This window comes from Equus przewalskii, chromosome 6 (assembly GCF_037783145.1).
Source record: "Equus przewalskii isolate Varuska chromosome 6, EquPr2, whole genome shotgun sequence".
Classification (NCBI taxonomy): Eukaryota; Metazoa; Chordata; class Mammalia; order Perissodactyla; family Equidae; genus Equus; species Equus przewalskii.
The window spans coordinates 50,518,101-50,533,736 of NC_091836.1; the positions used below are offsets into that span (position 1 = coordinate 50,518,101).

At 38.6% G+C, this 15,636-nt stretch overlaps 1 protein-coding gene across 7 annotated transcripts; it reads right to left on the reverse strand.

Moving 5' to 3' along the window:
• Positions 1 to 620: 620 nt before the first annotated feature.
• LOC103561685 (zinc finger protein 266-like) lies at positions 621 to 5,872 on the reverse strand. 7 transcript variants are annotated; one of them, XR_011541065.1, is made up of 4 exons: positions 5,468 to 5,836; positions 4,304 to 4,386; positions 3,483 to 3,840; positions 621 to 2,267 (listed from the first exon to the last, which is right to left on the reverse strand). XR_011541065.1 is itself a non-coding variant. In XM_070623722.1 (4 exons), exons 1-4 carry the CDS (start codon positions 5,353 to 5,355, stop codon positions 2,188 to 2,190), a joined length of 558 nt encoding a protein of 185 aa, XP_070479823.1. In that variant the 5' UTR covers positions 5,356 to 5,854; the 3' UTR covers positions 1,431 to 2,187. The 7 variants fall into 7 exon arrangements, 2 of the variants coding, with proteins under 2 accessions (XP_070479823.1, XP_070479824.1); XR_011541066.1 differs by having other exon boundaries at positions 5,342 to 5,831; XR_011541064.1 differs by having other exon boundaries at positions 637 to 2,267; positions 3,407 to 3,840; positions 5,468 to 5,872.
• Positions 5,873 to 15,636: the final 9,764 nt, after the last annotated feature.

The window sequence follows — 15,636 nt, forward strand, 5'->3', positions numbered from 1 at the left end:
GGGATTTACTTTTTTTTTTTTTTTTAAGATTTTTATTTCCTCCTTCTCCCCAAAGCCCCCCAGTACATAGTTTTATTTTCTAGTTGTGGGTCCTTCTAGTTGTGGCACGTGGGACGCCGCCTCAGCATGACATGAGGAGTGGTGCTAGGTCTGCGCCCTGGATCCAAACCAGTGAAACCCTGGGTCCCTGAAGTGGAGTGTGTGAACTTAACCACTCGGCCACGGGGCTGGCCCCTGGAATTTACTACTTCTAAAGACATTAAAATCTTCAATCCTCATACAATGTAACTTGGCCTCTTTTATGAGGTACTGGATCCAACTTTTTCTTCTCTAAAGGCCAACTGCAGCGGTAGTACTTGACCTACTGATTTGAAATCCCACATTTATTAAACACTGTATTCCTGTATGTACCTATATTAGTCTCCAGACTCTTCTCTGTAGTACTATATTTACTTTTGCCCGTATCGTACCCTTTGATTATAATAGTTTTATATTCTTTTAATATTTAGTGGTAAAAAATTACGGAAGCTACTGTTTGCTGCATCTTACCATGCTAGATGCCTAACAGCCATTACATTTATTATGCTCATAACTTCCCAATGAAGTAGGTACTATCATAATTTTCTCTTGTTTCTTGAAACAGATTTATTGATACAACTCACATAGCATACAGTTCATCCATTTATAGCTATATAACTCAATGTTGTTTAGTAAATGCACACACTTGTGGAAAATTTTAATTTTAGAACCACCACTTCATGACTTCAAAAGCAGCCTTTGTGTGTCAAAACCCTGATTGCCCTTCTCTCTTAAAGTACAGGTGAACAAAAATCTCCTGTCTCAACAGACTTGTATTTTCTAGACATTTCATATAAATGAAGTCCTACAATCTTTTATCACTAGCTTCTTTTCACTTAGAATATGTTAAAAGACTCACTGTGTTGTAGCAAATATGGCTCACATCATCTTGGCTTTTGGAGTTTGTTCACATGAATATGCCACTTTGCCAGCCACCGACTAACAAAGGCTGGGACCAAATCTGCTCCATTTCTCTTGTACAGCACTTACTGAGGATGCTGTCACTACAAGTGCCAGCAGCAGAATGAGGCTAATCCGCAGGAGTGACCTCAAGCACTACCCACAAGCTCTTAAGACTCAGGTTACACTGACAAATTCTGATAGGACCCATAGGTCTTCTTTCAGATGATTAGGATCTCATCCAAGGGCAATCGTGACCTTACACTACACACAAAATGTTCAGATTAACCTGCTGATCTTCAGTGTTGTTGCCAATAATTAAAGAGGCAACACATGGGCCAGATAACTACATATATATATAGTTATATATATATACACACATATATATATACCCAAAAGTGAACCACAACATGACATACTCCTCCACACATATAAACATGTAACACAAACGTGCAACGAATTCTTGTTCTGTATTTATTGTTAAGCTTGACTTAGATTATCATACAGTGTTTTGATTAGGCCTCAAGAGTATGACAGGAAGCAGCTGCACACCTGGTGGCCATACATGACATAACCCAAGGCTGCCTGAGCATCCGAACTATGTGAATTTGTATCACTGAAGCTGAAATGAGGTGGCACTGGCCTGTGTCTACACACAAGGGTCACATTCAGGAACTGGCGGTGAGGGCATCAAGCACAGCAGATTATCCAGACCAGGTATATTCACATGAGTTTTTCTATTTCCACATCCACGGATAGAATGGAAAACACAGAAGCAGGTCATATCACCAGCAACAGCTGTTGTCTGATGCAGACAAATGATATGATTTTCCCAGGCTGTGGCATGGGGTATGCTGTGAAAGAGAACATCATTCTTACCATCATCCTATATGGCTTGAGGTTAACGGTCCTCCCCAGCTGGTATGGCTTAAGTTCATCCACAAAGGTCACGAAATCAGGGTGTCACACAGTGTAGGTATAATCTCACCTTTCTCCCACTCATCCCAGGCTTGACACTGACTTTTTATCTGAAAAGATCAGGTGTAAGAGGGAAAAGGTAATTTTACAAAATTTACAAAGATGTGTTTTACCAACCGCCGTGGCTGATGTGACTCACTGTACATGAGTTCTCTGAGCACAGTACACAGTCAAGCAGTCACTGTCTTCACAATGCAAGACCATGCCAATCCAACAAGAGGATCGATGTAGTTAGAGCAGGATTATGTAAGCATTCTGTAGGTCCACTTTTAACCAGGCTGCAACATGCAAGGTGGAGGAACCAGACTGGCCTATCAGCAGAAAGAAAAATACATGAGGCACAGGAAGGTTGCGAGCCTAATCACAAAGGCTTAAAATAGATCTGTGGAGCCACCCAGAATGCTATGCATCTCAGAAGAGCCTAAGAATCACACGCAGGGTAGCACTTCCTGAAAAACATTCGGTTTTTCTTGACTGTGAATCACGCCACGTTTATTAAGGACGAGAAACAGTCCAATGGAAAACAATTATGATTCTACAACATTTCTTACGTTCATAAAGCTTTTCTCCAAAGTGAAATGACAAGTGGACATTAGCAGAAAAACAATTTTTGCACAACTATTAATATCAGTTGGATTTCTCTCCACTGTAAGATCTCTCACATATAAGAAATACGTATTTCACTGAGGAAATAGGGAAGGGCTTTCCATGTTTCTTAATACTATGGCTTCACTCTGAGTCCTTACATGCTGGGCTATGAGGAGAACCTGATGGCTTTTTCATTTCTTACACTGGAGAGCAGCTCTCCAGTGCAGTCCTTTCATTTCTTTGGAGTGAATCCGGACTGCTAGGGCTTTGCCACATTCCTTACGTTGATACCATTTCTCTCCAGGGGAGTTCTTTCATGATTCCAAAAGGAAGTGGGAAATGGAAGGATTTCCCATCTTCCTTACATTTCTAAGCTTTCCCTCCAACAAGAGTACACTTGTGAGTGATAAAGCATGAAGAACTGGTATTTTCCCACATATATTACACTCAAAAGGGCTTCTGTCTACAATGGTTCTAAAAGGTTTAAGATTTGAGGAACTATCACAGACATTCCCATAAGTATCACATTTAAAAGGCTTCTCTCCACTGTGAGTTCTAAAATGTCTACTCCGATTTGAGGAAGGCGCAAAGGCTTTCCCACATTTGTCACACTGAAAAGGCTTCTCTCCAGTGTGAGCTCTTCTATGGTCAATAAGGCATGCATATCGAGCAAAGGCTTTTCCACATTCCTTACACTCATAAGGTTTCTCTCCAGTGTGAGTCTGCATGTGAACGTTAAGATGCACAGAAAGTTTAAAGCCTTTCCCACATTCCTTACACTTAAAGGGTTTTATTCCATTGTGAATCTGAACATGAGAGTTCAGGTATGAGAAGCCTTTAAAGGATTTTCCACATTCCTTACATTTGTAATGACTGTTACCAGCACAAGTTTCTACATGCACACCAAAAGCTCGTGATGTGAATAAAAGATCTCCTACATTCCATCCATTCATTGAGTTTTTCTCCATTGTGAGTTGTAATTTGGGTCTGAAGGTAAGAGTGATCAGCAAAGGCTTTCCCACCATCACTGGATTCAAGGTCTTTCTCTTGCATGCTAGTTTTCCAGTACACAATATCTGGAGTTGGGCTCATGGCTCTTCCCAACTGATTCAACCTAGAAAGTTTCTCTCCAGTAGAGGTTTTCCTGTGCAGAGTAAGGACGCTTTTCCCATACTGATTATCCTCATGAGCGTTCTCTCCATTCTGAGTTCTGTGTGTCTTAAGACATGAATGTTCACTGAAGACTTTTCCACATTGCTCACAATCATAGTGTTCCCACTCATTGTGGATTCTTTCCTGTTGAGGGACAGAAGTATGATGATTCAAAGATTTCTCAAACTAATTAATCCTATCCACCTCAAAACAGAAACATCACTACAATGATGATTTCTATCATTTCCATTAAATTCATACACTTCCTACCATGATTTCCTTCAGCTTGAATGATGGAATCTTTCTACCAAAATGATATACCAGCTAGACTAATCTTAAAAGATTCCTGTACAGTTTCATGGAATTGTTTAACTCAATGTTACATATGTGGGAGAGAGTCCTTGAGGAAATTCTGAAGCAACAACTTTCAAGCTAGGTTTAAAATATTCTCAAAGCCATCATATTCAGGATAACTCTCTCGAGACACTGCTCTCTCTTGGGTGAATGCCACTCATCTCAAATATCCATCACTTGTGCTCATGTTTGACCTAATGAAAATCCCAATCTTTCCTAAATGTGGAAAAGAAGTTTCTCCTTTCAAACTTACTCTTTTTATCCTTTTGGATCTTTTTTCCCCAAAAACATCCTGCTGAACTGCCAAGTCTTTGGTTTTAAGTTGAATTTCCCATTCTAAAATAAAAAAGAATAACAAACTGCAGGAATTTACAGAAAGAAATGTACATTAACAGAGTTAAAAACAGTAAGGCTCATTTGAGTTATTTCTCAAGTAAAGATACTAAACAAAAGGCAAGACAGATTTAAGTAATTTAGCTATGTCAAAAAGTTTACAAAGGGGCTGGCCTGGTGGCACAGCTGTTAAGTTCACAGATTCCCCTTTAGCAGCCCGGGGTTCACCAGGTCGGATCCCAGGTGCAGACACGGCACTGCTTGGCAAGCCATGCTGTGGTAGGTGTCACAATCAGTGACTGAGGTAAAGATTAAAAGAAATAATTGCCACATATAACCTTGACTGAATCCTACAGACAAAAAAAAAAAAAATTGAAACAACGTGGAGAATTTCAATTTTTACATAGAGTAAATATTTGATGATATTATTATTCTTAATCTTCTTGGGTTGAAAAATACTACTGTAGTTTTAGTAGATAATGTCTTTCAGAGAGATGGATTACCAAGTATTTAAAGGTCAAGTATCACGTCTGCAAATTTATTTTCAACTTACTTTCAAATGCTGACCATGAAATTTATTTATCCATGGAGAGAGCAAACATACAAAATGCTAAAAACGAGTGAATCTACTACAACGAACACTCACTGTACTGGATGTTCAAATTTCCTGTAGGTTTAAGATTTTACAAAAGAAAAATGTGGGGGAAAACCACACTTAGTCCAAATATTCTGTTAACGGCAAACTGAATTATTCTAGAACTGGTGTCATAAAGTCTCCATCTTTTTCTCCTGGAGGCCCCCGTTTAAAAGCTCTGTGGGGATGGAGGGGCCTAGAAGTTCAGATGAAGAGACACCTGAGTATCTTTCTTTTCTTTAGATGAAAGACTTGTGGTCAACATCTGCTTATAATCATATGACACAAATATGCTCACCCCTGACACCTAGGAAACTATCTTACCTTTCTATCCTCATGTAATGTTAAAAACTAAAGAACGCACCAAGACAAGGCCAAATTCTCCGGCGACACGTTCTGTCACCCAGGAAAAGCAGCAGAGGCCCCTGACCCACTTTCCCCTGGACTCACAGCCACACGGCGGGGTCGCAGGTCCTAAGAACCGGAGGGCGCGGGGCCCGAGAAACGGGACTCGCACAGCGGAGCTGCTTCTCCTTCTGGGGAAAAGTCTCGAAGGTGACGCGGAGGCTCTGACCAGGGAAGCGCAGGGGACGCCAACGCCCCGGGCGGCGCCCTTCCCGTCCCGGCTCAGCGCGGGGCCCAGTGGCCGGGCGGACGAGCGGAGGCCCGGCCTCTCTACGGAGCCCCTCGGGTCCCGGGCCGCACCTGTCCTTTAACGCCCTCCGTGCGCCCAAGGCACTCCCTCCACGGGCCGCACCGAGGACGGGGCCACCGCACGAGGACCGACGTGACCGCTCCACGAGGCTTGAGTCCCGGGACAAAAATACCGCGCGAAGTGGTGTCGCCACGTCCGCTTCCTGCCTCGGGCCGTAAGGGGCGGGTCTCCAGGGCCCGGGCTGCCAATCACGTCCGTCCACTTCCGGCAGAGAACTCGTAGTTCTCCCCGCCTGGGCGCCGACGGGCCCTGGGGTCGCTCGGCGCCGGGCTGGGGCGGAAACAAGCCCCGCGGCCCAGGTGGAGGACAGAGGCCGGCCTGTGGGCGGGGCTACGGCCTGGGGCGGGGCCTATACCCGGGGGCGGGGTTGGAGGTGGGACGTTGCCCAGCGCGCGGTTTAGATACTGGCAGGGACAGTTGGGGGTGGGGATTCATGCCGCCCAGTGTTCGTGAAAAGCTTTTCTCCCCGCCTCTCCAGGTTCCTAGAGTCCTTCCAGTGATTCTCCAGTAATGATATGCCCGCCAATGCATGAGACGGTCTATCTCCTCCATTCTATCCATCCCGTGTTTAACCTTGATTTCCCCTTATTTCTTTTTGTTTACTTTGGACACCACGCTAAACTCTAAATCATTGATGCCTTTGCATTTTCAGTGTAATGACATTTTTCTGTAGCTTTCATGTTTTTTTCTTCTTCGAATATGTATTTCTTTTTTAAAAAATTTTTCCTATCTTACTATACAGTCCCATTTCATACTACAGTGTTAAAGAGCATGATACCAGGCATTCCTAATCTAGGAATGGTCCTACAGTTTCTCCGGTAATCAGCTTTGCTGTGGGTTTCAGTGAGTGCCCTTTAAGGAGTTAGTAAAGGTCTTTTTAAATCCTGATTTACCAGTACATTTTACCAAGGAATGCTTATGTACATTATTAAATGTTTCATCCATCTATTGATAACTATTTTGCTACGTCAATGTTTCATCTATTGATATACAAAATATTTGATTTTTATGTAGCCAAGAAAGTCTATTTAATAAGATAATTTCTGGGTTTCCTGATTTGCCTTAAAAATGCTCTTCAAACTCTAGATTACAGTCAAATCTCCCAATTTCCTTTAAATTTTTTATTTTTAATGACACTTTAATCTTGAATCCTCAAAGAGTCTATTTTGGCATGTGGTGTGGTCAGTGGATGCAATTACTTTTTTCCTCCAAAAAGATGGTCAATTGTTACAGTATCATTTATTGATAAACTACACGACCTACTGATTTGAAATTCCACCTTTATTAAACAACAAATTCTTATAAGTACTGTATCAGTTTCTAGACTTTTCTGTGCCAGTAATATTTACTGATACCCATAGCATACTCTTTTGGTTGCAATAGTTTTATGTTATGTTTTAAGATTTAGTGGTAAAAATATAGTGGTACCTAATGTTTGTTGCATCTTAACGCTCCAGGTGCTTCAGAATCTCTAAGTTTTTTATCCTCCTAATGATATAGCTACTCTTATGATTTTCTCTTTTCTTTGTGTTTTGGAACAGCTATGTTGAAAAGTAATTCACATGCCACACAATTTACCCATTTAAAACTATACCATTGAGTGTTTTTTATTATATTCAAACAGTTATGCAACCATCACAATTTTACAACATTTTCATTACTCCAAAAGTACTCTTTGACTGTCATAACCCCATTTTCCTACTCCATTAACATCTAAGCTACCATGAATTTCCTTTCTCTCTCTATAGATTTGTGTTTTCAATGCATTTCACGTAAATGAAATCATACAATCTTTTGTCAGTGGTTTATTTTCACTTAGTATGTTTTTCAAGGTTCATATGTATTGCAGCATATATCATTACTTTTTATTCCTCAAGGATATTCCACTGTATGAGTGTAATGCATTTTATTTGTCTATTATATGTTGATGGACATTTGGGTTGTTTCCACTTTGTGGATTCTATGAGTAATGCTGCAATGAAAATTCCTGTGTATCTTTTTGTGCAGACATATTTTCATTTCCCTTGGGTGTTGTGTTAGCCAAGGTTCTCTAGAGAAATAGAACTTATGGCCCTGGACCATATTGTAAGATCAGAAAGATCATTTATACATATAAAAATAATATAATGAAATTTATATAAATATATATCCAATGAAATTTATAAGGAACTGACTCTTGTGACTATAGAGGCTGAAGGTCTCGCAATCTCTTGTCCCCAAGCTGGAGACCCAGAAAGCCTGTGGTGCAGTTCAAAGGCCTGGAAACCAGACAGACAATGGCATAGGTTCCAGTCCATGTCTCACAGCCTGATAACCAGGAGCACCAAGGGCAGGGGAACGTTATCCCAGCTCAACAGTGAGGCAGAGAAAGAGAATTCAACTCTCCTCCACCTTCTCATTCTATTCAGGCCCAGAATCAGATTGGATAATGCCCACTCACATTGGGGAGGGCAATCTGCTGTACTGAGTCTGACACAAATGTTACTCTCCTTCCAAAACACCCTCACAGTCACACCCAAAAAGAATGTGTTCCCAAATATTGAGACATTCTGTGATGCAGTCAAGTGACACATAAAATGAATGATCGCGGTGTCTATCAAGAAGTAGAATTGCTGGGACATATAGCAACTATATGTTTACCGTTTAGAAGAACTACCAGACTGTTTTCCAAAGTGGCTGCGTCATTTACAATCCCACCACCTATGTATGAGGGTTCTAGTTTCTCCACATCCTTGCTAACACTTATTATTGTCTGTCTTTTACATTTTAACCATTCATTGATGTGAACCAATATCTCATTGTGAACATGATTTCCATTTCGCTAATGATTAGTGATGTTAAGCATCTTTTCATGGGCTTGTGACCATTTCTATGTCTTCTATGAAGAACTGTGTGTTCAAATCATTTGTTCATTTTAAAATTGGATTATTTACCTTTTTGTTGTTGAGTTGTAAGAGTTATTTATGTATTTTGTGTATGGTCCTTATCACATACATGAATTGCAAAGATTTTCTTGCATTCCATGGTTGTCTCCACTTTCTTGAGTGTGTCCTTTGTATTAAAACATGTTTAATAAGTATCCTTTGGAATACAAAACTTCCTAATTTAGATGAAGTCTAATTTATCTATTTTTTCTTTGGTTGCAAGGTGCTTTAGGTATCAATTCTAATAAGCCATTGCCAAATGCAATATCATGAAGATTTTCACTTATTTTTTATTTAGCAATTTTATAGTTTTTGGACTTACATTTAGGTCTTTGATGCATTTTGAATTAATTTTTGTATATGGTGTAAGGTAAGGACCCAACTGTGTTCTTTTGCAGATGGATATCCAATTTTCCCACTACCATTTGATAAAAAGATTATTTTCTTTCCCCATTGTATTCTCCCAGCACCCTTCTCATAAATCAATTAAGTATATATGTGAGGGCTTATTTTTGGACTCTCAATTTTATTCTATTAATCTATGTCTAGTCCTTAAGCCTGTAACACACTGTTTTGATTACTGTAAATTTGTAGTAATTTTAAATCATCTGATAAGTTTGATTCAAAGAAAGAAAAAATAGGACAAATGGGAAGCATAAAATAAGATGACTAAATGAAATCCAAACTTATTACAGTTACATTACTTATAAGTGCACTAAATGCTTCCATAAATGGCAAGGATTGTTAGTGTGGATTTTATAAATATCAAGATTAATGCCATGTAAGAATTTGAATTGAATCCTAACCCACAAGCATGAGAAAAATGTGAAATTTGAATGAGCTCTGTTAGTTAATAAATTTATCATATAATAATATTTTATCAATGATAAGTTCTGGGCTTCAATAATGATGGTTAACAAGATGTTAACCCTAGGGGTAGCCCAGAGAAGGATACATAGGAACACACTGTCCTATATTTACAAACTCTCTGGATGCATAATTGTAATTCAACATCACAAAGTTTATTACAAATCCAGATTTTAAAAGTTTCACTTCTATTGTAATTTTTAAAGAGACATCTAAAAACTGATACAGTAATATTGAGAAATAAAAGGAAAACAATATGCTATAGCTACATAAAAATCCATCAAAATAGATTTTAGTGGAATGCACATTCTTTTTTTTTTTAAGATTTTATTTTTCCTTTTTCTCCTCAAAGCCCCCTGGTGCATAGTTGTATATTTTTAGTTGTGGGGCCTTCCAGTTGTGGCATGTGGGACGCCACCTCAGCATGGCTTGATGAGCGGTGCTATGTCCGCGCCCAGGATCCAAACCGGTGAAACCCTGTGCCACTGAAGCGGAGTACACGAACTTAACCACTTGGCCATGGGGCTGGCCCCAAGAGTGCACATTCTTATGCATTAAAAGTTACAGATAATTTTGGAAAGGTTCAATTTACCAAAAAACTATAACAATTCTAAAATGGTATGCACCTAATAACATGACCTTCCAAATACAGCAAACAAAAATAGAATAAATGAAAGGAGAATTAGAGAGCCAAGATTAAAGTGGAATATTTTAATACAGCACTCTCTGGACTAGATAGTGCAGAGGAACAAACATTCAACAGCCATCAAAGACTGGAGCAAAACAAGGAACAAGCTGGACCCATAGACTCATATAGCACTACTGATTCTAAGGATAAAATACACATTCATTTCAAGCTCACATGGGACACTTATGAAAACTGAGCACAAACAGGCCCAGAAAGCATTTCTCAAGCATTTCCAAAGATTAATACAATTGTCTAAGTACAATGCAATTCAGTTAGGAATCAATAACAACAACATAATAAATACATGATATGTTGGAAATATAGAAACACATTTTGAAAGAAACTACCTGTCAAAGCACAAACTGTAATAGAAAATAGATATTTATAACTGAAAAGTCCAAAAAAAAAAAAACTTCGTAACCAAACTGTGTTGGAGATTCAGCTACAGCAATATAAAGATAGTCAAAGCCTAAAATGATTACATAGTAGGAAAGAAAAAAGTCTGAAAAATAATGGGCTGTGCATTTCATTTTAGAGGTAGAAAAAGAACAACAAAATATAGTCATGCATTTCTTAATGATAGGGATACATTCTGAGAAATGCATCATTTTGTCATTTTGTCCTTGTGCGAACATCACAGAGTGTACTCACACAACACTAGATGGTACAGCCTACTACACACCTAGGCTATATGATATTAATCCTATGGGACCACCTCTACATATGTGTGACCACATATGTCATATATGTGGTTCATCATTAACTAAAATGTTGTTATGCAGTGCATGACTATAAACACAACAAAACTAGAATGAAAGTAAAAATAAAGATAACAAAAATCCACAAAATAAAACGTTCAATGGATTGAAATGTGTCCCCTCAAGATTCACCTCTTGAAGCCCTAATCCACGAGGTCATGGTAGTTGGAAATGGGGGCTTGAGAGGTAACTAGGTTTAGATGAGGTCATGAGGGTGGGACTCCCAAGATGGTATTAGTGCCCTGATAAGAACTTGGCTACAAATTCAATGGGTTTGTCTCTTGGTCAGTGCAGAGCCAAAAAGCACAGCCAAGGCAGAAGTAGGTGAAGAAAAGTCTTACTGCTGCGCAAGCAATGGAGAACAATGGGGAGAGCTCCCAAAGCAGTGTCTCTCTGAGGTCAGTGCTGGTGGAGACGTTATACACAAGGGAGCAGAAGATACAAGGTTTATTTGTAACAATTGTGTAACAACTGTGTTCATTTAAGGCGCATGTGTAGCACGCATACATGTTGTTACATACATCGCATGATCTAAAACTGGCTGTTTGGACCCTCCCAGAGGAGGAGAATTTAGGATGCAAATGAGTTAAGGTAAGTTTAGGATAACTGGTGCTGGACCAATTGCCAGAGGTCCTCCTGCAAATGTGTGAGTTTCTCTGCAAGATAGCCACATCTGAAAAATGGGGACAGCAACTTCTGAAATAGAACTCATAGTTTCTTCTTGTCTGAAAAACATATGAGCTGTTAGTCGTTGGTTGTTGATCAGATCCTCAGTAACCCTTCTTTTGCCTGGTTCCCTGGTTGCAACACCAGGGAGCTTGCTGGCTTTCTCTGCCATGTGAGGACAGAGAGAAGGCATTATCTACAAGCCAGGAAGAGAGGTATTGCTAGGAACTTACCTTGCTGGCATTAGATCTTGGAATTCAGCCTTTAGAAAGTGAATTTTTGTTGTTTAAGCCATTGTTTCTATGGTATTTTGTTATGGCACCTGAGGCTACTAATATAGAACACAAACCAGATATACAGTAGATTAATCAAAGCAATTTTCTTTGAAATAAATTAACAAAACCAGATAAATTCTGGCAGGATTAATATAAGAAAAATGAAGAGTCATGAGAAAATGATAGTAAGAATGAAAAAGGGGATACAAAAGGTATATACTTACAAAAGCCACAAATACTATAAAGATAAGAAACTATAAATTTTAAAATAGGAAACTTCTTGTAAAACATAACTTGCCCAACTGACTTAAGATATATTAAAAAACTTAGCAGTCCTACAAATGTAAAGAAATTTTAATCCTTGCTTTTTTTTTTTCTGCTTTTTCTTCCAAATCCCCCCCCCCCCCCAGCACATAGTTGTATATTTTAGTTGTGAGTACTTCTAGTTGTGGCATGTGGGATGCTGTGTCAGCATGGCCTGGTGAGTGGTGCCATGTCCACTCCCAGGATTCAAACCAGTGAAACCCTGGGCTTCCCAAGCAGAGTGCGTGAATTTAACCACTCGGCCATGGGGCTGGCCCCTAATCCTTGCTTTTAAATTATTCCAAAACATGAAAACAAAACTAATAACAACGGCAAGAACTAATCCAGATTCAGATGATTTTGCCAGGAAATTTTGACCTATATAAGAGAAACAACTCTTCTAGTACAGAAATTAAGAGTTTAGAAATGGAGGAGATACTCCTATCTTTATATAAAAACCAGGGAAGAATAGAGTAAGAAAAGAATACGACATGCCAATCTTACTCAAAAAGACTTGTAAAAACTTCTGTAACATATCAGTGCATAGAATACATTTAGGTATAAAAAAAGATAATCAAGGCTGGCCTCGGTGGCCTAGTGTTTAAGTTCAGCATGCTCCACTTCAGTAGCTTGGGTTTGGTTCCCAGGCACGGACCTACACTGTTGGTCAGTGGCCACACTGTGGCGGTGGCCCACATACAAAATAGAGGAAGATTTGCTACAGATGTTAGCTCAGAGTGAAATTTCCTCAGCAAAAAAAAAAAAAAAAAAGGAAAAAGAAAAGATACTTCATTATGTTGTTCAGTTTTTCTAGAATTATAAGGTTGCTATAACATTTGATATCAATTAACTCACTATATTATTTATTTATTGATTTACTCAAATTTAGATGTCTATCATAGGCAGATACAGTTCTAGAAACTTGAATGAGATCAGCGAACAAATATGATCATCTCAGAGGAATCAGGGGAAAGCATTTAATAAATTCAGAAGGCAATTGTGAGAAAGCAAATTCTCAAACTATGAAAAGTAGGATAAAGCCTAAATCTTATAAAATCTACAACAACAAATACAGTGAATAGTAAAGATGGAAGGCATATCCCATCAGCATTAGGCAGAAAACAAGGATGCTGCTTTTACTAACTCTAGTCATTAAACGGGAGGTCAGTAAAGCAAGGAAAACATAAATTTTTTAAGTGTCGAAATGGAAAAATTAAATAACCATTAATTACAGAAGATATTATTGCCTCTGCCGAAAATTCTCAAGAATATTTTAAGACAGTTAACAAGGCTGCTAGATAAAATTCAGTATACAAAGATCAACTGCATTTTATATATTGACAATCAGAGCAACTTAATTTAAAAAGTGTACCATTTACAAGTAAGAAAATTACAAAATGCTTAAGAATAATCTAATCAAAATATGCCGAGTGTTTTTTGGAGAAAATTGTAAGATATTGAACTCCTTTGAGGAGAATTTTTAAAAATGGGGAGAAATACTTTGTACATGGATTGAAACTCCAATACAGAAAACACTCCAATTCTCCTTAAAATGATTTGTTTAGAGTTTCAGCAAATGTCTAATAAAAAATGGACCTAGTATTTTTGGAGGAACCTCAGAAGCTGATGCAAAATATATACAGATCTGCCCACAACTTACTAATCACAAAAGAAAAATAGGAACTGCACAATGCAAACATGAGACATGTGCACCACTTTACAACAGTTGATCAAAACTAACATCACCAATGATGGGAAAAGTGAAACCACAGGCCTTTCTGTAGTGATACCCTTGAAATATACATCTCTTTTGTGGTATTCAACCCAAAATTCAAAACCTGAGTCTAACTGTGAGCAAACTTCAGAGAAACCCTAATTGACAAATGCTCTCTAAAGGAAATGGCTGTGTTCTTAAAAATGGTCCATATCATAAAAGACAAAGAGAGAATAAAGAAATGTTTGAAATTGATTAAAGAAACATGACCAGTAAAAACAATACATCACTCTGCACTAAAGGGGACATTTTGCAATAAAGGACATGGGACAGCTGATAAAATAGGAATATGGACTATAGATCAGATAATATCCTTGGTCTTGGGAAACATACTGAAAACATTAAGGGGTAAAGAGGCATGATGTATGCAACTTACCCTCAAATGATTCAGGAAAAAAATCTCAAATATGGGAAGAGGGAGAGAGAGAATGAATGAGAAAGGAAAAATAGCAAAATGTTAAAAATTACAGAATCTGGGTAGAGCTATACTGGAATCTCTTATAGTAGTCTACCAAATTTTTCTCTATGTCTGAATTAAGCTCAAAATTTTAAAAAGGAGACAAGAACAGACAGGACACTCATCAAGAAGAACAACTACACAGGTGAATAGCCCTATCGGGCATTAAGAAATATAGTCGAGAGCCAGCCCTGATGGTCAAGTGGTTAAGTTCGGTGCTCTCACTGCTTCGGCAGCCCGAGTTCATTTCCCAGTGGTGGAACCACAGCGCTCATCTGTCAGTTGCCATGCTTGGTGGTGGCTCACATAGAAGAACTAGAAGGACTTACAACGAGGACCTACAACCATGCGCTGGAGGGCTTTAGGAGGAAAAAAGGGAAGATTAGCAACAGATGTTAGCTCAGGGCAGATCCTACCCTGAAAAAAAAAGAAAGAAAAGGAAAAATAAATATAGTAGAGTTAATATAATAAATACACATGGTATTGATGCATAGATTAGACCAACTGACCAAAGAAACACAGCATTAAGCCCTGAAACACCTGGATAAATACAGAATTATTTCAGTGGCTGATCTGGCCCTGCAGTTCAGCAGGGAAAGTTGAGCTTCTCAATACATGGTCCTCTGAAAATGTTACGTCTATTGGAGGAAAAGTTAAATTAGACACATATTGATGCTATACACAAAAATCAATCCCAGATGGATTAAGGACATGCGTTTGCAACAAAAGCTATAAAAATTTTGACAGACAAGGTAGTAGAACACACTAATAACATCAGAGTAAAAGAAAATTTCTAAGATAAAGGAAAGGTTGCATAAATTTCGCTATGCCCAAATTAAGAAATCCTCTTCCGGAATTTAAAATTATGGACTAAGAACAGTTTAGTGGATACCAGGGGAAAGGTGGGGTGGGGGGTGGGCACAAAGGGTGAAGTGGTGCACCTACAACACGACTGACAAACATTAATGTACAACTGAAATTTCACAAGATTGTAACCTATCATTAACTCAATAAAAACAAAAAAGAAATCCTCTTCCTTAAGGAAACATAAAACTGAAAACACATAAGGTAGAAACTACTGCAGCCATGTAACTCACAAATGATGTGTTCCACTTTGTCTAATAAAAGCCTTAAAATTCTTTTTAAAAAGACGAATGATTAGAAAAATCAGCAAAAGACATGACCAGCTATT